Raw genomic sequence first — 24,453 nt, 5'->3', positions numbered from 1 at the left:
AGCTACAATATTCCATACTTGAGAGAATGCATGCGCAGCGTGATGCTCAATATTGCTTAGCCAGAGTAGTGTAGTCTGTGATAGCTACAATATTCCATACATGAGAGTATGCATGGCAAGAGACTAAAGAAATAAAACATTATGTCCTGGGAATTAAACCTCTCTGGAGTGATGAGCAGAAACACAAGAATACCCGACTGTAAACATTACTTGTGTTGGCCACCACTGATTCACTACTGCAGAATTCTGGATAGTCTATAATATGTAACATTGTGATACTGTATACATCAGTATCTCTTATGTCAGGTTCCCAGCTTTCATACCCGTGAAGGTCCGGGTTAGAATATTGATCTTCAGCAACACATGCTTGTCATAAGAGGCGACTGACGGGATCGGGTGGTCAGGCTCGCTGACTTGGTTGTCATCGGTTCCCAATTGCGCAGCTCGATGCTCATGCTGTTGATCACTGGATTGTCTGGTCCAGACTCGATTATTTACAGACCGCCGCCATATAGATGGAATATTGCTGAGTGCGGCGTAAAACTAAAACTCACTCACTCACTCACTCACTCACTCACTTTCCGGGAAGGATCAGCTAATACTACAATCAAGTTGAGTTTGATAGGTCTGATTTTATGTGAATGAGGAATTAGGTTTGCATGACATCATGACCCAATAGTGGACTCTCCAAGTTGGACATGTTTGGATTCAAACATGGACATCAGCTTACCAAACAATGCCTGATTCTGATGAAAGCCTGCCTGGCAGTCAGAGGTCTGCTAGATGGAGAAGGATGTTAGGGTTATAAGTATTGACCTGGTGATGACCATTACACTGTTATTATTGGGTGGGATTGATACCAGACCATAGATGGTAGCTAGATGAAGATCCTTTGATGGGAGAATGATTGATCCATGGCTAACACCTCTATAAATCTCCTTGATTAATCAGAAAGAACTTGTTTCTAGCCGCCCCCTACACAGTGTACTCTATGACAATGAATTATACAACACCATACTATTTAAAGTCACATGATCTGTTATAGCTTCATCTTTGTACATCAGGCCCAGTTGATGTGATATCTGGGACATTCATCACCGTAGCTACATGTTGATAGAAGATTCACAAATGCACTTTGGTCATCATCAGATAGCGGATGTTGCACTTGAGCTGGTTGATATTGGAAATGTAGGTTAATTTCAATAATTACAGAACGGTATGTTTGAAGTGACAAAGACATCCCACTGATCAATGGCTGTGTGAGTAGGGGTGTCATCCAGCCTACTGGGTAGTAGATTCTCACTCCTTGAAGTATATTGGTAGAAACTTGGTCATGGCATCAGTTTGTCCTAGATTGCCAAGAATGGTAAAATTGGTTGGGTTTATTTTGTTTTGATTAATAACAGCAGAGTATAATAGAGCTGCAGGGATGAACACGCTGGGAGTGGGAGGTGGCAGATATACTTTTATAGTTTCTTGGGAATAAACATGATTATTCGACACCAGTGTTTTAAAGTCTTTAAAAAATATTGTATTGAGATAAAATAATTATGTACAGTCCCAACCCAAGCTTCAGTTTTTTTCACATATGATAGAGGCCATGATATAGAAACACACTGGGGCTGTTCACACTGTCTTCATGTCAGTCACAAAGGGAATCCATAGACCTTACACGCTGGAGACCATTTGGTATTGTATTTGTATGTGATACTGGAAATAGTGGAAACATAGTGTTTATAGGTATTGATCTTGACACTTACTAGATGATATACAATAATCTTAACACCAGAAGTAGGTCATATGGACCACTTTATGATTTTACTATTACAGGAGAGTGCCTTGACTACAGTTGTAGGAGAAATACATTCATTTTGACACACCTGTTAGAAGATGTATAGTATTTTTGCACCTCTGTTGAAAGACATGAATACACAGTGCTACAAATATGACGTGTGTTACATGTTGAAAGATGGTAGAAGTTAAACATTTATCTTAGCACCAACCTGAACATCACCTGACATCATGTCACCTGACTATCTTCCCTAACACCATGTCACCTGACTGTATCTTCCCTAACACCATGTCACCTGACAGTATCTTCCCTAACATCATGTCACCTGACTGTATCTTCCCCTAACATCATGTCAGTACCTGACAGTATCATGTCACCTCCTAACATCATGTCACCTGACTGTATCTTCATGGCCCTAACATCATGTCACCTGACTGTATCTTCCCTAACATCATGTCACCTGACTGTATCTTCCCTAACATCATGTCACCTGACAGTATCTTCCCTAACATCATGTCACCTGACTGTATCTTCCCTAACATCATGTCACCTGACTGTATCTTCCCTAACATCATGTCACCTGACTGTATCTTCCCTAACACCATGTCACCTGAGTCACCTGACTGATCTTCCCTAACATCATGTCACCTGACTGTATCTTCCCTAACATCATGTCACCTGAGTCTGGACCTTGTGTCCAATGGATACGATCTGCTTTGAGGTTTAACCTGGTGATGTAGTTTGTTGACTGGTCAAAATATAAAAAAGAAAAGGTTAAACGATAATATGCAGCAATATTCTCTTACCCATTTCATCTTTCTCCATAAAGGATCACTAGGAAAATATTTAATGTGCATGTGTAAGGGAATGTAGAGTTGTGTAATTATTCTGTCTTCATAGCAAGGATGTTGTTTTCCCTGTAAGAAGCTTTTGCATATGTTTCACATAAAGAGGATGTGGTTTGCTCTGAAAGAGGTGCATGGATAATGTCTAACATTTAGGATGTTGTTTTTTACTGTAAGAGGTGTATATATAATGTTTCACTTTACAAGGATGCGTTTTGCACTGTAAGAGGACTATACGTAATGTATCAAATAGCAATTATTATGTTGGACTGAGGGCTACATGTGATTTTTAACATAGCAAGGGGTGTTGTTTACACTGTAAGAGGGCTACATGTGATTTTTAACATAGCAAGGGTGTTGTTTACACTGTAAGAGGGCTACATGTGATTGTTAACATAGCAAAGGGTGTTGTTTACACTGTAAGAGGGCTACATGTGATTTTTAACATAGCAAGGGTGTTGTTTACACTGTAAGAGGGCTACATGTGATTTTTAACATAGCAAGGGGTGTTGTTTACACTGTAAGAGGTATTTAAATGTGCCTCACATGGCAATTATGTTATTTGTACTGTGAAAGGCCTGACATGGAGCATCATGCTGTATCAGGGAGGCTGGTATTTGTCAGGAAGCCAAACCAACGGACATGAAGTAAATTCTCTGTATTGTCTGCTGTGACAACAGCTCTGTCCACCTCACACTGGTGCTTCTCCGCTTCTCCCGCCAACTTGTCATGTAGATTAAATATTGATCTGCAACAATACCTCCATCTGGTCAATACAGGAATCAGGATAGGCTGATGCTGCACCAGTGACACCTCATTGATGGAAACCACATCACATCAATGCCACAATGGAGTTTAATACCAAACAAATTTGCAAAATTGCGATGTGTGCTGCTGGAGGATAGATATCAATTTTTGCCACAAACCCACACATGTATCTACATGGAGGCAGCCCATCAGATAATACATGGCCATTGTTGTTGATAACATAGCAACCTTCGTATCTTTATCGATAGCTTTCACAAAGCTTGTTTTGAATATCACCAGTGGTGATTTGCTTCATAGAATGGGTTCGTAAACTCAGCCTGTTAGTGGAGGGTTCTTCCTTGGATCAATTGGTTTTAGGCAAGTGTAATATGTCCTTCCTCTTACTCTATTTTGATTTCTAAAATTTTCAGATAGCCGATCAGTTATAATTTCCCTTATCAGTTATGGTTTTCACTAATCAGTTAGAGTTTTACTAATCAGTTATAGTTTCACTAATCAGTGATGGTTTCCACTAATTAGTTATAGTTTCACTAATCAGTGATGGTTTTCACTAATCAGTTATAATTTCACTAATCAGTGATGGTTTTCACTAATTAGTTATAGTTTAACTAATTAGTTATTGTTTCACTAATCAGTTATTGTAATCACTAATTAGTTATAGTTTCACTAATTAGTTATAGTTTCACTAATCAGTGATGGTTTGCACTAATTAGTTATAGTTTCACTAATTAGTTATTGTTTCACTAATCAGTGATGGTTTGCACTAATCAGTGATGGTTTTCACTAATTAGTTATAGTTTCACTAATCAGTTATGGTATTCACTAATCAGTTATGGTATTCACTAATTAGTTATAATTTCACTAATCATGCTGAAGATAAGCGCCAACTGGGATTAACTTTTATGCAACATTTTGCATTGTGTACAGTCATTATACATGTGTGATATAATTGTTATTCAATATAACATAAAAGCTTGAATTCAAACTTTCTTTTTCAGGCCTTTGACAAATGAATTGTTATTTTGTCCAATTGTTATCAGTTATACAATATTGAAACACACTCTCAGCCATGTCACCCTCAGTCATGTTGGTGCTGAATACGTTGGATTGAATTACATCCATCTCGAGAAAATATATTGTTGAAACAGTTACTTCCAATGATGTAGTTTCATGTCATCAGTATGACCTGGCGCCCAGGTAACCAGGATGATAGGACACCCTGGTCACCACATGATACTGGAGCTGTCTCTTGAGTGCAGATATGTCTCCAAGGTTCATGCAGGCTTGAAAACAACCTGAATCTTAAGGTCCCTCTTGAAAAGCCCTGATTTATTTATGTCATCTTTGAAAAGCCATTGAAATCACTAAAATGCCCTGAAAAGGTCTTGCATTTTAATATTCCATATCTGTATGAATCTGTCCCCATCAAGGACATGATGCTACAGGGTTGTTTGGGCATCAGTACAAGATATTGACATGTCCCTATATTGTGATTCCTTACCTACATCTGTGTATATTTCATAGGGTAGGTTACTGAAGAACTGTGAATACAGACTTGTTCTGGGGGTCTGTATGTATTGCTGGTGTGTGGCGTTTGTCGACCATTATTTAGACGAATCTGGTGTTAAGCACTCACCACAATCAATCATGGTTACCTTGGTGACATCATGAATTATTCTGGCAGAAAATAGATCACCCTGGATTAACAAGACCACTCAATTATTTACAACTTGAATTACCAATATATCTCCTAATTGCTGATCTACACAAAGTTAGCTGATGCATGAACGAAGGCAGACCTTACTCTTGTCGACCATCTTTAATTCATACACGCTCTAAAACATCTTATATATACTTGTCTGCGAGAAACATCAGAGGATTCTGATTAAGTGTTGTGGAATACTTTGGAAGAGTTTAAAAGTTCAGGTTCATCTGTGCCAAGACAACTGCGGAAGTTTGTACAGCATGTTATTACTAAGCCATATTTAGCCTGGACTTCTGTTGTAATGGTATATACTTTATGTACTGCTTTTGATCACATTTTCTTCTCTTTTAACTCCATTAGGTTGCAAACCACAAATATATTATTCTTTGCACAAACAAATTTATATCTGAAGTTAAACAAATATAGGTCTGACATATAAGACTAATATACAGACATGTTGAACATGTTGATGCCTTCTGTGGTGGGATGCAGTCATAGCAGTGTGTATAACCCACATCAGATCTCGCCTTTCTGTGGTGGGATGCAGTTATATCAGTGTGTATAGCCCACATCAGATCTCGCCTATCTGTGGTGGGATGCAGTTATAGCAGTGTGTATCACCCACATCAGATCTCGCCTTTCTGTGGTGGGATGCAGTTATAGCAGTGTGTATAACCCACATCAGATCTCGCCTATCTGTGGTGGGATGCAGTTATAGCAGTGTGTATAACCCACATCAGATCTCGCCTTTCTGTGGTGGGATTCAGTTATATCAGTGTGTATAGCCCACATCAGATCTCGCCTTTCTGTGGTGGGATGCAGTTATAGCAGTGTGTATAACCCACATCAGATCTCGCTTTCTGTGGTGGGATGCAGTTATAGCAGTGTGTATAACCCACATCAGATCTCGCCTTTCTGTGGTGGGATGCAGTTATAGCAGTGTGTATAACCCACATCAGATCTCGCCTTTCTGTGGTGGGATGCAGTTATAGCAGTGTGTATAACCCACATCAGATCTCGCCTTTCTGTGGTGGGATGCAGTTATAGCAGTGTGTATAACCCACATCAGATCTCGCCTTTCTGTGGTGGGATGCAGTTATAGCAGTGTGTATAACCCACATCAGATCTCGCCTTTCTAACATGTCCAACTATGTTAGTCTATGTGAGAACTAGGTCATATTATAGCTGCCTAATATTGCCCATCTTCATTTTGGGTTTTAATCTTGACTTCCTTTCTTCTAGGTTCATCGGGTATTGCTGGAGGAAGGGCATCTGATGGCAATGTCTCTGATGACTACGGACAGAGGAGCAGCAGTGGACGAGCTTCACCTCTCCCAGTTCGCAAGTCAGTTGCCGCCACCCAGACACCAGGCAACATCCATGCCAGACTTGCTCGCAAGACAAGTGCAGATTCTTCAGGACTTGTATTCAGACCACCCTACCAACAAACTCCTGGTGATGAATCACGGAGTCATCTCCAGAACAGAGGTTTGGTCCTCCTGGTCAGGGTGCAGGACGGGGCAGCATGGTGGCAGGGGGCGTGGCAGGGGGCTTGCCCATCTCTACCTCACAAAGCAGTGGCCTGGAAGGGGGCATCAGGCCGGCAAGCAGGTTCAGGGACCTACAGTTCACTAAAAAGCCTCTGCATATACCCTACAGTGAGTTTGAACCTTATAAGGCTGATATACGAAAGCGTGTGGAAATCAGTAGGACTTCAGGGTTGGATGGCTTGTTAGGTATTCATGTAATGTCTGGTCAGGGGCTCAAGTCTTCGAAGACAAGTCTACGTGACTTGTACTGTGTTGTGGCTGTGGACTCTATAAACAAAGCAAGGACAATGATACGCACTGGTGCTATTAATTTTGATTGGGATGAAGCGTTTGATGTAGAGTTGGAAGATTCGAAGGAAGTGTCATTTCTTATATACCACTGGGATCCTAACTACAAACATAGACTGTGTTTTCATGGGTCTGTCCTCCTGCCAGGGTATGTTCTCAGTGGGCAGAAGAAGTTTGTGGCAATAAAAATGGAACCTAAGGGTATTCTGTTTGTGGCAATGTTGTACAAGGAACCTGCAGTGTCTCTACAGCGTCTTCCTTCTGTGAAGAAAAACGCGCTGTTCGGGGTGGACCTTGAGACAGTGATTCAGAGGGAGAAGTCTATTCTGAACGTGCCACTCCTTGTCCACAAGTGTATTGAGGAGATCGAGAGGAGGGGGCTGGAGACAATAGGCATATACCGACTGTGTGGGTCAGCCAGACGCAAGGTACTACTCAGGGAGGCCTTTGAGAAGAACGCACAGGCAGTGGATCTGTCTCCAGAAAATGTGTCTGATGTCCATGTCATCACAGGTACATTTTCCATATATTTTCCTATATTTGCCATAATAATTGCCTAGAATACCTAAACATTTTGGTGAATATTTAGGTTATACAATACACAATTATTTAAGGTTTTTGTGACCAAGCAGTAGGGTTCCAACTTTGTTTAAAAATCATTGAAAATGTTTTTCAGTAATAATTGCAAGTCAGGTTTATTTACCTTCTTAAAGCTGTTCACTGTCTAAACATCTGTAGTGTAGCATGTGGAATACTGTGAATTGATTTTGAGTTTCTCTGGATAGATGACTGTGATTCAGTTGGAGCACTGTCATTATATGTCATGATGTTATTGATCATGTTGAAAGTACTTAAGAACATAATTCAAAGCAACACTGTTCAATTTTCAAATTCATCAGTTTGTTTGAGATGTTTATTTAACAAACTGCTGATTCAGTGGTTTTGTTTATGCTTGAGACCTCATCTATTGTGACAGTTTATAGCCTTGTTTGGTCCTATCATGATGGAATACTTCTTGTACTAGATGTCCACTTGCACACTAACACTAACACTAAACAGCATTGATAGAGGACTATTAGTGACCTTACAGTGACCAGTGTGCGCGCGCACACACACATGCATGCACGCACACACACACACTCACAAACTCACACACTCACACCACACCACACCACACCACACCACACCACACCACACCACACCACACCACACCACACCACACCACACCACACCACACCACACCACACCACACCACACCACACCACACCACCATAGAAATCTGTTCATATTTATAGGTTGGTTCTCTCTCACAATTTGTTTCAAATCGGGGGATATTTTCACCTACCTGTTTTCCATGTGGATTACCTAAACTACTCAAATATACTCCCCAAGAGATGTTGCAGAACACCTGATTGTTTCAAACTACAACAGTTACCTGTCATACCAGCTTAACAACAGTAGTTTCAAGGATATCCTTAACTTCTGTAGAGGAATATATGTATGATGATCACAAGGGATGCAGTGTGCAGTTCTCTTAAAAGTCAGTAGAAGAAACAATGGGGTAGAATGTACTTTTGGGGTCGCGATGCTGACTATCACACATGATCACACATTCTTGTTTGAACTGATCAATAAAATTGTCTTACTCCAGGAATTTCAGAAAATCAGATCTCGGCTATGCTCAGTACACTTTTTAGCCAGTGCCATTTTTTGTCTATGTTAGCATGTTTCAGCTGGCCATGTTTGGTCAGATGGAATATATTCGGAGAGCTGCTGTTTGCTAGTTCACAGTAGGATCCTGTAACTTGTGATTTGCCAACAAATCGTTTGTCAAACACGTGGCATCATCAATAAGTAACTGGCCCGACAAAAGTCTGAAGATCCTTGGTACAGTTATAATTTCTTAAATATGTATCAATGTGCAGATAACCTTCTAGAAACTCTTACATCCAGAAACTTTTTGTTGTGTATGTAAACAAGAACCAGGGGAGGTTGCACTACATCACTTCCAGTTAACATCTGACAACGTATAAGTGCTGCAGTCATTTGCTGCCCCTCACATTCAACTCAAACAAATAAACTAACAAGAATTTTTCCAGATTCATCAGACCATCATCAGGTCTGGGGGGATATTGTTATACAGACAATGTGGAATGGAGAATCTTCAAAACAAACATTTGCATAAAAGATTGGATGTTATTGACAACATCAACTGGATGTCCACTTTCGCTATCACCTACTGATTTCTATATGGTTCCTCCAGTCAGATTTCATTGACTGTCCGTCATTTCTGCAGGTGTGCTGAAGGATTACCTTCGAGAACTGCCAGAACCTCTGTTCACCAATGCCCTCTACCAGATGCTGTTGGACGCACTGAGCGTGGCGTCTCCCCAGTGACCCTGAAGGAAGCGCCACACTCATGCTCAGTATTCTAGAGTGCCTTCCCAAAGCCAACCAAGTGAGTGTCATGTTTGTTATTACTGATCTGTTTTATCTTTCACCTTGCAAGGATTTACAAGAATAATGTTGAAGTCCCATGTGTTCATGGCTTATGTGATGTTTATTTGTCCTTATTATTGTTATTAAAGTATTTCTAACTGCCCTTTTGGCACTGGGAACTTATTTCCATCGCACCATTACGATTTTAACTGTGCCATCAGCACTAAAATACATGGACTTTCTAACCATGAACAGCGTTGATCTCCCTGCAGTGATGTGGTTGTTAGATGATCACTGTAATTACTGGTGACGATGATCTGCTAAGGAATACAGTGGGACAACACCAGGCACTCCGTACAGACACAGATATCCACTATGCAGAGATTATACTGCTCAAAACAGATAACATGTCCATGCTTTCCAAATTACATTTCTTTTGTCAGCAAATTCCTGAACCACAAATATGACTTGAATTTATTCCTGTAATTTCCTATAACAACCTTGTATCATGTAGAGTATTTAGGTGTTATTGTTGAAGCAGTCATGTCAGAACACATGACCTGTTTCTTTATTTTGCCCGGTCGGTTATGAAGTTTCTCAGCTATTGGTTTATGTTAGACTTGAGGAATGCTGTAGATGAGATGGGGAAAGATAAAAGGAGAGCCTGATGACAGGACGGGATCGCTGCTAGCAATCATGAAAGGAGACTTGAAGATATCTGGAGGCTTTCCATTGGGCCTAGTCTCAGTAGAAGGAGAGGTTGCAGCCTTACAGCTGTGTTAATTATTATCCAGTTCCATTGTCAGAGATCTGAGAAGTATGGAGCATATCACTGCACAGATGCCATCACAAGTTGTCAACCAATTCCCTATCACTGGGGTCACACTGGATGACATTGTCATGGCAACAACTGTCTAATGTGGCTCAGTGCCTCACCAATAACTGTCTTACAGGGTTGAGTGCCTCACCAATGACTGTCTTACAGGGTTCAGTGCCTCACCAATGACTGTCTTACAGGGTTCAGTGCCTCCCAATGACTGTCTTACAGGGTTGAGTGCCTCCCAATGACTGTCTTACAGGGTTGAGTGCCTCACAATGACTGTCTTACAGGGTTGAGTGCCTCACAATGACTGTCTTACAGGGTTCAGTGCCTCACAATGACTGTCTTACAGGGTTCAGTGCCTCACAATGACTGTCTTACAGGGTTCAGTGCCTCAACAACTGCACTCCATGAAGACCTAATGATAGGTTCCCATGTTGATATATAATTACCCACATATTCATGACTCTATTGAATCACCTAACCTGATGATTACCTGTTTTGACATGTAAAACCCATGCCACATACATTATCATCCTGTATTCCACGAGGATACAACTACTTGTCCCTGTATGACATATGAGGACCCACCCCCATCATGACCCTCCTGTATTCCACGAGGATACAACTACTTGTCCCTGTATGACATATGAGGACCCACCCCATCTTGACCCTCCTGTATTCCACGAGGATACAACTACTTGTCCCTGTATGACATATCAGGACCCACCCCCATCATGACCCTCCTGTATTCCACGTGGATACAACTACTTGTCGCTGTATGACATATGAGGACCCACCCCCATCATGACCCTCCTGTATTCCACGAGGATACAACTACTTGTCGCTGTATGACATATGAGGACCCACCCCATCATGACCCTCCTGTATTCCACGAGGATACAACTACTTGTCCCTGTATGACATATGAGGACCCACCCCATCTTGACCCTCCTGTATTCCACGAGGATACAACTACTTGTCCCTGTATGACATATCAGGACCCACCCCATCATGACCCTCCTGTATTCCACGAAGATACAACTACTTGTCCCTGTATGACATATGAGGACCCACCCCATCATGACCCTCCTGTATTCCACGAGGATACAACTACTTGTCGCTGTATGACATATGAGGACCCACCCCATCATGACCCTCCTGTATTCCACGAGGATACAACTACTTGTCCCTGTATGACATATGAGGACCCACCCCATCATGACCCTCCTGTATTCCACGAGGATACAACTACTTGTCCCTGTATGACATATGAGGACCCACCCCATCATGACCCTCCTGTATTCCACGAGGATACAACTACTTGTCGCTGTATGACATATGAGGACCCACCCCATCATGACCCTCCTGTATTCCACGAGGATACTACTTGTCCCTGTATGACATTGTCATGACCCTGTATTCCACGAGGGATGACATATGACATATAAGGACCCACCCCATCTTGACCCTCCTGTATTCCACGAGGATACAACTACTTGTCGCTGTATGACATATAAGGACCCACCCCATCTTGACCCTCCTGTATTCCATTGAGGATACAACTACTTGTCGCTGTATGACATATATGAGGACCCACCCCATCTTGACCCTGCCTGTATTCCACGAGGATACAACTACTTGTCCCTGTATGACATATGAGGACCCACCCCATCTTGACCCTCCTGTATTCCACGAGGATACAACTACTTGTCCCTGTATGACATATGAGGACCCACCCCATCTTGACCCTCCTGTATTCCATATGAGGATACAACTACTTGTCCCTGTATGACATATAAGGACCCACCCCATCTTGACCCTCCTGTATTCCACGAGGATACAACTACTTGTCCCTGTATGACATATAAGGACCCACCCCATCTTGACCCTCCTGTATTCCACGAGGATACAACTACTTGTCCCTGTATGACATATAAGGACCCACCCCATCTTGACCCTCCTGTATTCCACGAGGATACAACTACTTGTCCCTGTATGACATATAAGGACCCACCCCATCTTGACCCTCCTGTATTCCACGAGGGATACAACTACTTGTCCCTGTATGACATATAAGGACCCACCCCATCATATAAGGACCCACCCCATCTTGACCCTCCTGTATTCCACGAGGATACAACTACTTGTCCCTGTATGACATATAAGGACCCACCCCATCTTGATACTACTTAGCCCTGTATGACTCCTGATTCCACATGAGGACCCACCCAACCCTCGAGGATACCTGTCCCTGACATATAAGGACCCACCCTATCTTGACCCTCCTGTATTCCACGAGGATACAACTACTTGTCCCTGTATGACATATAAGGACCCACCCCATCTTGACCCTCCTGTATTCCACGAGGATACAACTACTTGTCCCTGTATGACATATAAGGACCCACCCCATCTTGACCCTCCTGTATTCCACGAGGATACAACTACTTGTCCCTGTATGACATATAAGGACCCACCCCATCTTGACCCTCCTGTATTCCACTTAGGATACAACTACTTGTCCCTGTATGACATATAAGGACCCACCCCATCTTGACCCTCCTGTATTCCACGAGGATACAACTACTTGTCCCTGTATGACATATAAGGACCCACCCCATATTGACCCTCCTGTATTCCACTTAGGATACAACTACTTGTCCCTGTATGACATATAAGGACCCACCCCATCTTGACCCTCCTGTATTCCACTTTAGGATACAACTACTTGTCCCTGTATGACATATAAGGACCCACCCCATCTTGACCCTCCTGATACAACTATTCCCATGACATATAAGGATACCCTCCTGTAACGAGGATACACTTGTCCCTGTATGACATATAAGGACCCACCCCATCTTGACCCTCCTGTATTCCACGAGGATACAACTACTTGTCCCTGTATGACATATAAGGACCCACCCCATCTTGACCCTCCTGTATTCCACGAGGATACAACTACTTGTCCCTGTATGACATATAAGGACCCACCCCAGGACCCACTTGTCCTGTATGACATATAAGGACCCACCCCATCTTGACCCTCCTGTATTCCACGAGGATACAACTACTTGTCCCTGTATGACATATAAGGACCCACCCCATCTTGACCCTCCTGTATTCCCACGAGGATACAACTACTTGTCCCTGTATGACATATAAGGACCCACCCCATCTTGACCCTCCTGTATTCCACGAGGATACAACTACTTGTCCCTGTATGACATATAAGGACCCACCCCATCTTGACCCTCCTGTATTTCCAGTAGGATACAACTACTTGTCCCTGTATGACATATAAGGACCCACCCCATCTTGACCCTCCTGTATTCCACGAGGATACAACTACTTGTCCCTGTATGACATATAAGGACCCACCCCATCTTGACCCTCCTGTATTCCACGAGGATACAACTACTTGTCCCTGTATGACATACCCACCCCATCTTGACCCTCCTGACCCACCCCATCTTGACCCCCCTGACCCTCCTGTATTCCACGAGGATACAACTACTTGTCCCCATCTTGACCCTCCTGTATGACATATAAGGACCCACCCCATCTTGACCCTCCTGTATTCCACGAGGATACAACTACTTGTCCCTGTATGACATATAAGGACCCACCCCAGGACCCTCCATTCCCGAGGGATCTACTTGTGACCATATAAGGACCCTGTATCTTGACCCTCCACCAGGATACAACTACTTGTCCCTGTATGACATATAAGGACCCACCCCATCTTGACCCTCCTGTATTCCACGAGGATACAACTACTTGTCCCTGTATGACATATAAGGACCCACCCCATCTTGACCCTCCTGTATTCCACGAGGATACAACTACTTGTCCCTGTATGACATATAAGGACCCACCCCATCTTGACCCTCCTGTATTCCACGAGGATACAACTACTTGTCCCTGTATGACATATAAGGACCCACCCCATCTTGACCCTCCTGTATTCCACGAGGATACAACTACTTGTCCCTGTATGACATATAAGGACCCACCCCATCTTGACCCTCCTGTATTCCACGAGGATACAACTACTTGTCGCTGTATGACATATAAGGACCCACCCCATCTTGACCCTCCTGTATTGCTAACTACAGGTGCCAATGTGACATATCATCATGAGCATCGTCAGTTGAGCTAAAGCCTTCTTGGCAGTATGATTAGTGTAAGGGCAGCTTCTTTGTGCTCTGTTATTAATATTTCCTCAATTATGTTCCAGTCAGATACAGGAAATGAGATGGGAGCTCCTTTGATGACTCTACTGTAATCAATGTAATGTGAGGCTAGAGTATTCATGTATTCAGTGCGTAGTTGGGCCTGTATACAGTAACACTGCTCAGTTTCAGCTATATTCCTGTAATTACACCAGTTGTAACCTAGGGGAATCTGCTGCCAGCCATTGACTTTGCTTTCTCACCAGTCGGCGTGGTAAACATGTTATGTCATCTCCTCAATCATTATGTGTAATATCATTCTGTTATAACAGCTTCATGCAGGATATATGGGGGTATGCTCTGGGACCAATGAGAGTGGATTACAGATAAGGCTGTATATCATAACAAACTAAGTTAATATTCAAGCTAATATTTGTTTGGTAAAGTTAACATATAGAGTTTGTGTTGTATCTAAATATACATAGCCATGCCTTGGCTAAGGAATCTTATGTTATTATCTGATCACATCATAGAAACACTGCTTGGGAATCTGAGAACCTGGTACCAGTGTGACAGAACCTGTGTTCAATTCTTCACATGTGAATGATATATGATGATTCTGATATGCCTCCACTAAGCTAGAATATCAGTAAACCAGCAAAAGCCCTACTCAGTCCAATGTCATATTCACAGTATGGGAAATATTTGATTTCTAAATATTACATTTACAGAGATCATATAGAAATATATCAAAATTTGTTTTACTGGTACCAAGGTAATGTATAATTTCCTTTAACTTTGGGTCCCCTAACTCACAGCATACAAGGTTTGACTGAAGTACATAGTCTGTATCACAACACAGCAATCACCACAGCTCCATCCTAATCTCAAAGGATACAAGGTTTGACTGAAGTACATAGTCTGTATCACAACACAGCAATCACCACAGCTCCATCCTAATTCAAAGGATACAAGGTTTGACTGAAGTACAAAGTCTGTATCACAACACAGCGATCACCACAGCATACAAGGTTTGACTATAGTACATAGTCTGTATCACAACACAGCGATCACCACAGCATACAAGGTTTGACTGAAGTACATAGTCTGTATCACAACACAGCGATCACCACAGCATACAAGGTCTGACTGAAGTACATAGTCTGTATCACAACACAGCGATCACCACAGCGTACAAGGTCTGACTGAAGTACATAGTCTGTATCACAACACAGCGATCACCACAGCGTACAAGGTCTGACTGAAGTACATAGTCTGTATCACAACACAGCGATCACCACAGCGTACAAGGTCTGACTGAAGTACATAGTCTGTATCACAACACAGCGATCACCACAGCGTACAAGGTCTGACTGAAGTACATAGTCTGTATCACAACACAGCAATCACCACAGCGTACAAGGTCTGACTGAAGTACATAGTCTGTATCACAACACAGCTTCACCACAGCATACAAGTCTGTATCACAACACAGCGATCATCACAGCGACTGGAAAGTACATAGTCTGTATCACAACACAGCGATCACCACAGCTTACAAGGTCTGACTGAAAGTACATAGTCTGTATCACAACACAGCGATCACCACAGCGTACAAGGTCTGACTGAAGTACATAGTCTGTATCACAACACAGCGATCACCACAGCGTACAAGGTCTGACTGAAGTACATAGTCTGTATCACAACACAGCGATCACCACAGCATACAAGGTCTGACTGAAGTACATAGTCTGTATCACAACACAGCGATCACCACAGCGTACAAGGTCTGACTGAAGTACATAGTCTGTATCACAACACAGCAATCACCACAGCCGCATAAGGTCTGACTGAAGTACATAGTCTGTATCACAACACAGCGATCACCACAGCCGCATAAGGTCTGACTGAAGTACATAGTCTGTATCACAACACAGCGATCACCACAGCGTACAAGGTCTGACTGAAGTACATAGTCTGTATCACAACACAGCGATCACCACAGCGTACAAGGTCTGACTGAAGTACTTAGTCTGTATCACAACACAGCGATCACCACAGCGTACAAGGTTTGACTGAAGTACATAGTCTGTATCACAACACAGCGATCACCACAGCGCATACAAGGTCTGACTGAAGTACATAGTCTGTATCACAACACAGCGTACAATCACCACAGCGTACAAGGTCTGACTGAAGTACATAGTCTGTATCACAACACAGCAATCACCACAGCGTACAAGGTCTGACTGAAGTACATAGTCTGTATCACAACACAGCGATCACCACAGCGTACAAGGTCTGACTGAAGTACTTAGTCTGTATCACAACACAGCGATCACCACAGCGTACAAGGTTTGACTAAAGTACATAGTCTGTATCACAACACAGCGATCACCACAGCTCCATCTGCTGCTATATCCTGTTTCAACCAGAGCAAAAAGGTCACACACTGTAGTCAGCAGTGGCATCTGATGACTTGCAGGTCACACCTTTGTTTCTGTTACATCACCCAGAGCGACAACTTTGCCCACTAATGTCTGCCAGGCTGTTTGATGGGAGTTAGTTTATGATTGCGGGGATGTTTCCCAGAGCTTGCACAGTCCCATCACTGTCAGGTGCATAGGGTAGGGGCATTAGAAAGAAGCACATGTTCAATTTCCTCTTGGGTCCACATGACAGGAAAAACTCTTCTCTGGCAAGGAAATTACATTTCCACTTTTTAAACTATCCCATCATTGGTTTCTTGTGGTACAATTGTTTAAATCCTCCTGTTGTGATCATATAGATTTTTCAGTGAATGTTTGAGTGTGTGGTTAATGTTATCTGTAGCCTGAGGAGGAAGATGTGCTGGGTGTGGTTGCAGTCACGTGAAGCCACAGGAGTTGTGGGTTGGATTCGGAGGATGTTATCGGCAGTCACAGGAAGATGTTATCTGTGCAGTCCAAGGAAGGCGTTCAAATTAGATGATGTTGTCTGTAGGGATGTCAGGATGCAGGTGTAAAACAGTATGGTACATATCTTGATGCAGAAATTATGATACATTATGTATCTCGATACTGCATATACCACAATTTGCCTGGAAAACCCAGTCAATAGACTAAAAATAGGGTCAATAGACCTACTCATAAAGAACAAATTGGACAAGAAGCAACTGACCAAGTCAGCTATTCTGTATGCAAAAATAATAAGCATAATAACAAGTTTGGTTTCTTGTTTAGATTGTTACCGGGTAAGCTTGGTTTTATCAGAGACCATATAATATATAATAATAACCTATTATGTGGGGTCTGGTTTTATCAAATAACATATAACTAGTTTCCTGTTGTACGTTTTGATATTTTCACTCAAAAGCCCTCTTTGCTCATGAACTGTTCATATCTAATTGTATTCTTATTACCTGATTGAGAAGAAACTGTTAACTGAGAGGGTTAACTGGGGATAGTAGTATATACTTCCTTATTGATTTGCTGATATATTCGTTTATCAATGCAAGATCAACATGGACAATGACCAAAGGGGGTCAACTGAGAACAATGGGTGAGGTGAGGTGAGGTGAAATTGGGTTTTACGTCATGCTTGAGAATATTTCGCTCATATGATGACGTGCATGCGTGTGTATGTGTATGTGCGGCTGCTTGTACTAGCCCAGACTTAAGCTGGTTTTATAGTGCTAGCCCACTGAGATACCATGCCGCAGTGAAGCATGAACACCCCACTCAGACACATTGTACCGACTCCGAGCCGACCAGTCCTTGTTGTACCCATTAATGCCGAGCGCCAGGCAGGGACCAACAAGTACCATATGTTAACGTCTTTTGGTATGACGCGGTCGGGGAGAGAACAATGGGAAATTAAGTATATGCACCAGCGTAGTGCGACATCACATAAACAGCCATGGGGATTGTGTATGGTTAATTTAATGATTCAGTCTTCACTTTTATGTAGGAATAAACCTAATAATGAACAGACATTTAGATGTTGTTTTTCATTATTTTCAATCAATCAGTGACTGATAAGTGAGGCAATGACTTAGAGCTCCATAGAGCTAGGATGCCACTTATTTAGTCTCGCCACATACTGTGATGCATTAAATTCCCATTTAATAAGAAACAAACTATTGCAATTTTCTGTGCACTATTTTGAGAATGTCTTTTTTTTCCGCAGGACACAATGACAGTTGTGTTGAACCACCTGAAGCGAGTAGCGTCAAACTCGGACAAGAACAAGATGACACTGGAGAACCTAGCCATCTGTCTGGGCCCAGCGCTTCTGTGTCCCTCACCCGCCACCTCCACAGACGCAGCCCTCGACTTCAAGAAGCACATCGAGGTCCTACTCTACCTCTTGCAGATCTGGGACAATGGCAGCAACACAAGTAAGATGGTATTGTTTGCTCTCCAGGGTCTACAGAACACCATTAGGATTAACATAGATCTGTGCTGGAAGAGAGGGGTTTGGACAGTGTAGCACTAACAGATCTTTGTGGAGTAAGTGTGTGGGGCGCAGCATTCCAGTCACATCACAGTGTGTCAGCTTACTGGGTGAGGAAAACCCAGAGTGGTGCAGTTCTCAGTCACTCACCACATGGGTGAAACCAATGAGCACGCATGGTGCTGACACACCCAGAAACATAATGGAGACAAACTGCGATCTGAACCTACAGTCATAAGCTTCTGACATACCCAAGGGACATGACTTTGTTACACAAGACTCATTATAAGCCAGTCTTAACTCCAGTAAGATGTCCTTGCTAGTTCTCCAGGCTAGCTATTCTCGAAACGTTCGTAGCCCTACGACCTTTTAAGCCCATTCTTAACACATTGGCTACAATCAAAATTACGAATTCTTAGGGCTATGAACGTTTAGAGAATAAGGGCCCTGGTTCTTGGACAGGATAACAACTATGGCTGTGTTATATGGGAGTTCCAACAATCATAGATGGCTTGTTGAAACAGGAACTGACCACGGCTCGTTGCCCATTTGCTGCCCTAATTAACATTTTGATTCCCTACTTTGTTCTTTGGCTTTTCTTCTTCAAACTTCACAAGTCACACGGTAACACATATTTTTAACTAATTAGTGTATTAAATTTTGCAGGCACATCCAAGTCATCAACTGCTGACACTGTGGTTTCCGTGGAGACGGGTTCCGGCGGCGGCACCACAGCAGAGTCATCTGAGAGTCAGCCACGGCAGGAGCGTATCGCAATGGATGGAGACTAAGAAACATCTGTTATCACAGACACAGACTAGAAGCTTCAGCCGTATGTTGCCTCAGACTAGTGGCTTTGACTATTGTCTTGGACTCAGCTTGTAGAATTAAAGACGCTGTGAGGCGAGGTCATCCAAAGTTCCAAACCAACACTGCCAATATGACATTATGTTTCTAGTGTACAACTATGTGAGTTGCTCTGTATTCTGGGTGAGTGTGTATTGTGGGTCCTTTGGCCTGCTTTCATCGCCTGTACATGCCATAGTGTTGATGTTTGTGTGTGTGTCCAGAAACCAGTGGACATTGTTTATTGCTAAGATCATCTGATGAATGGACATCAGACTATGAACCTCACTTTTGTATTGATTTTAGAACCAAACGCCTATATTGATACACAAAGCTGAATTTTCAAAGAAGAATACTCTGTTGTTATTTTATACAACACATTTAGTGGACAAAGTGCAATATATTGACAGCTTTTGCAGCAGTCTTCAGCAAATGTTCGTCCATCTCACCTGTTGACAATTTGTTGACATCTCATGTAGTTGAAGCAGCAGACATCACTGCTACAGACTCTGATCACCACCACCCCCATTAGCACCTTCTCCTTCACCCCTGCTGGGAGTCTTCTGTCATGTGACCATTCAGCAGATCGACACCAAATCTAGCCATCCCTGCAGCTAGATGATAGATGAAGATGGTGAAGCAGGTTCAGTCAAGTCATACCACCTTTCAACGTTTTTGATGATTAGATAGTCAGTGTTTGTCTGCCCAGTCGGGTTCTAGATGTATTGTAGGAGATACTGGATGAATACGGGTCATCGAAGCCTGAAGCAGGAACGGTTGTGGAAGTGGAATACGGACATACCTTAGTGGAAGAAATAGAATATGTAGTTTGTTGGTGATAGAGCTATTTAACGTCTATGGAACCTCTTGTCAACATCCAAGAAACCTCTTGTTGACTGATGCTGGAACAATACGCACAGAGCACATCATGATTGTGAATTGCTGTGCATTTTAAACGCATGTATTATTAAATGAATTTTTGGGGGGGAGGGGTTCATGGGTTTATTACCAGATGATGTACAAGGATTTCCAGTGTCGAGGAATACAGACACAGAGCACTGTGATGACATGGCCACATGTTAGCTAGGCAAGACTCATGGCTTTTTGGCATCTATTAAACAATACTCTTTAGGAAACCCACTGTAAAGGTTTTTTGAACTTTTATCATATAGGAACTGAATATGTTTTATGAATTTTAGAAAGTTATAAATGAGAAAAGAAGTTTAATATGTGCTATAGATATTTCAGCAATGTTCCAAAAAGTGCTGTTGAACATTAGCACATGTATACTTGAAGATATGTATTAAGCCATGTGATTATTTGTAGATGATGTCAGACATACAAAGAACATGGTCCTTCTCTTTAATTCCACAACAAACAAATCTGGCAAATGATTGAGGTGGTGATACAGTTGTGACCCCACTATGGTAGACCACACCAGTATGAGTACTTTCAGTCAGGGCGATACTCTGAGAGCAGCTACATAAATGGTGAACTGAGCCTTCAGTCTTGACACAGGAGATAAATGGCACGCTAGCAGTACACGTAGTCACACTTCCGACAATCGGTCAGCCTTGCTGACAATATCACGGCAATAAACAGTTTCACAGTCACATGAATGATGTTATATTGATATACTCATTTGTTTCCAAATTATTTATCACAGAATGTCATTTTTGCTTTTTGATAGTTGCATGGATACAGTACTGTTAGGACTGTTACCTTTCAGTAAACATTTCACAGAACATCAGAATATTTCAAAGGATTTCAAAACAATTCAGTGATTGTGTTTCTCATATAGATAGATATATATATACATATAGAAACAGGGTGGATAGTTAGAGGAACAAATACCTCAGATTCTTCATCTGAACCAACCTTGCATCGTTAATGTAAGGGAGATAACTCCACATATTTATACCAGGGACTATCAAAAAAGGCTGCTTGTTTTCTCAAATATATCCGTAATGGACATTATTTGCAAAGTATCTGTTTTGGAGGTGATCTACGAATCTCATACAAATTTATGCCACTGTCAAGTAATGAGAAATTCGCACTTTTCACCCAAAATATATTAGTCTATTTTTAGGGGTTTTCAGAATGTTATATCATTAGTAGAATAATGCGTATCATACTACTTTAAATTGCCTGTATTACCCAGATCCCTTGTCTGTTATGAAGAAAGAGTTGTGTACGACAGTTGGACTGTTTCTGTGATGAACGTCTCATGCGTTCCAACACACATCTCTGTGTGGTCGATATTCAGCGGTTGTGGTGTTCATCATTGCACTTTTCTATATTCTTATACAACAACTAGTGAAGAGAAATTGTTTTAGCATCTGTAACATATGTACTCCTGTTATTCAATGCCATTGTTGAAATGTTGTAATATACTTTAATGTTTGCTCCTGTTTCAAATGCAAACTTGAAGGTTGTGGATACAAGGCTAAGAATCAGTATTTAGCAGCTGAACTGACACAAACACTCTCTGTTGTACATGGGGAGGGTTCACATGAATGTTGTCCGTCTCCTGTTGACGTTGTGTGACTTACACTGTCACTCTCATCCAACTAGCTTCTCTTCTGTTGCTTTCTGTTCCCCGACTGACTTGCAGTTTAAATACTGAAGCAGCCTGACAGAAGAACAAATGGATACTGGGAAGAAGTAGAAACTTGTGAGTCAGGGTCCAGCTGCTCAGTAATAGCTCTCAGTTCACTTTTTGAACCAAAACAAAGGGAAATAGTCTGGATGTCAACACAGTTGAACTAGGGTAATTTTAAAGCAGAATAAGTTTGAACTGTTGTATTGTGCTTTGTACATGTGTGGAGAATGGTCAGTCCTCTCCGTACAAGTAGTGGATACACAGGATTGTGTAGATAGTTACTGTACTAAATGAGACAATCATGGTTTGGTTGGTTTTGTTGGTTGAAGTTGTTTTCTGTGTGTAATAATTGCTCTTGTTTATAATGAAGTGTGATATTTTCCTCGTGCAATATAAAAGTCTATTGCCTTAGTTTATCAATAGGCCTTAATGCAGGGTTAAGTGGGTGTATTGTCACCAGGGGCGGTGATCATGCTATTACCTGTCTGCAGCAAGCTATCTTAACATCCAGTTCAGTGGTACAGTGACTTACATTCTGTAGTGCAGGCAAACATCCAGCTCAAACCAGGGTGAATTTAATTATTAATTTTATTAACAGAATGAAATTAACTTGAAACTTTTTTTCAGCAGCAAACCTGTGAAACACGAAACTAAATAAAAACAAAATGAATTTAATCCAAAAACCAGGGAAATTAGGACAGTGATAGTTAGACCACTCTGTTTTCAAGATTGTGCTTAAGATTAGAGATTCTCCAGATTTACTAAACAGGATATTAATTTTATTTATAAGGCAAATGATTGTTTACGTAAAGCACTATGACACAGTTTATCTTCAAGTCCACCATATCAGGAACAGAGAGCTATACCAAAGCAACAATCTCCCCCCAAACTGCTAATTCTGTTTGTGATAAGTATTTCAATTATAATGTACAAATATTCTTGTTTTGAATGAGAGGTGATTTGTTCATCTTATTTGTTATAACTGCAGCTAGTTTGTTTTGTATATAATCCATCATTACAGCGGAAATGTTCCAACATCGTCTTAGGTTTTATGATGGGATGCCATAGCCCCAGGTTGGAGGATGTGTTGTCGTATATCCCCAGGTTGGAGGATGTGTTGTCGTATATCCAGTTTACTATTTACTTGTGCAATATAGTTTCAGTTGTTACTTTGTCCATTATTTTGTTATGCTATTTGTTATACATCGTATTGTTTGTTGTTACTTGGGCTCAACTGTAAGTCAACTATTCCACCAGTTCTCCAACCCAGATGTATAATATTCTGTGTTCTCACTACAAAGCATCCTCGATAATCTCCAGGGTATACGTTACGATCACTCCACACTATACCCTGGATGCATCCACGGCTTGGCCCGATGATTTTATTACCTCCCTTGGCTGGCTTTTTATCCAATCAGGTGTCTACGCTGGGAAGTTGAGCGAACGAATCACAACTCACTTTCGCTTCTTAAATTATCTAACCATTTAAACTTGGCAACACAATTAATGCAGAGGTACTCTGAAAGAGGTAGAAGGAATTCTTTATATATTTTTTTGAAAGTTTCAGATCTGTCAATTTGTCTCTATTATTTCCTAAAAAATCTGAGTGGCACTGCGAAGAAACCTTCGCGACTGTGACCGCTATCTTTGTTGACACTGGCAAGCTCGGATGTAACGGCGGCTTAGCTGATTGGCTGCTGTGAGAATGCGGAGCCAGCCAAGGAAGGTAATAAAATCATCGGGCCAAGCTGTGGATGCATCCAGGGTATAGTGGAGAGTGATCGTAACGTATACCCTGGAGATTATCGAGGATGACTACAAAGTGGCTCGCAGAATGTATACACCTGGGGTGAGAGAATGTCTGCTACTCCTGGTCGCATAGGATCAGAGATCAACATCGTAGCTTTTTTGAGATTTAGAATTAAGATTGGTTCCAGTCATCTAAAATTATTTGATTTTGTCTCATTTCTGTACATATATAAATATCAGTAGAATATAACATGGTAAATAGAGGTGTCAGTACCAGAAATGATAATGATAGTAATAATTGATAAAAGGATATTTGTAATGTGCTAAAGACCACCAGCATGCCATTATCACCCCAGTCAGTGGAATAGTGTAAACTTAGTTTCCTCCTCACCTCCCTGAGGAATATACAACCATGTTGTCTGTAAGACTCCAGAAGG

General features: G+C 41.8%; 1 protein-coding gene across 1 annotated transcript; it reads left to right on the top strand.

Annotated features, from left to right (window-relative positions):
* Positions 1-6,529: 6,529 nt before the first annotated feature.
* LOC124270651 (rho GTPase-activating protein 100F-like) lies at positions 6,530-23,653 on the top strand. The gene is made up of 6 exons (XM_046705692.1): positions 6,530-7,461; positions 9,245-9,341; positions 17,218-17,272; positions 18,553-18,763; positions 19,486-23,341; positions 23,372-23,653. Exons 1-5 carry the CDS (start codon positions 6,636-6,638, stop codon positions 19,608-19,610), a joined length of 1,314 nt encoding a protein of 437 aa, XP_046561648.1. The 5' UTR covers positions 6,530-6,635; the 3' UTR covers positions 19,611-23,341; positions 23,372-23,653.
* Positions 23,654-24,453: the final 800 nt, after the last annotated feature.

The sequence above is a fragment of the Haliotis rubra genome, unplaced genomic scaffold, assembly GCF_003918875.1.
Source record: "Haliotis rubra isolate DU_JTF1 unplaced genomic scaffold, ASM391887v1 Scf102, whole genome shotgun sequence".
NCBI lineage: Eukaryota > Metazoa > Mollusca > Gastropoda > Lepetellida > Haliotidae > Haliotis > Haliotis rubra.
Note: the sequence above shows the minus strand (reverse complement) of the source record. Positions and strands in the feature narration are given on the sequence as shown.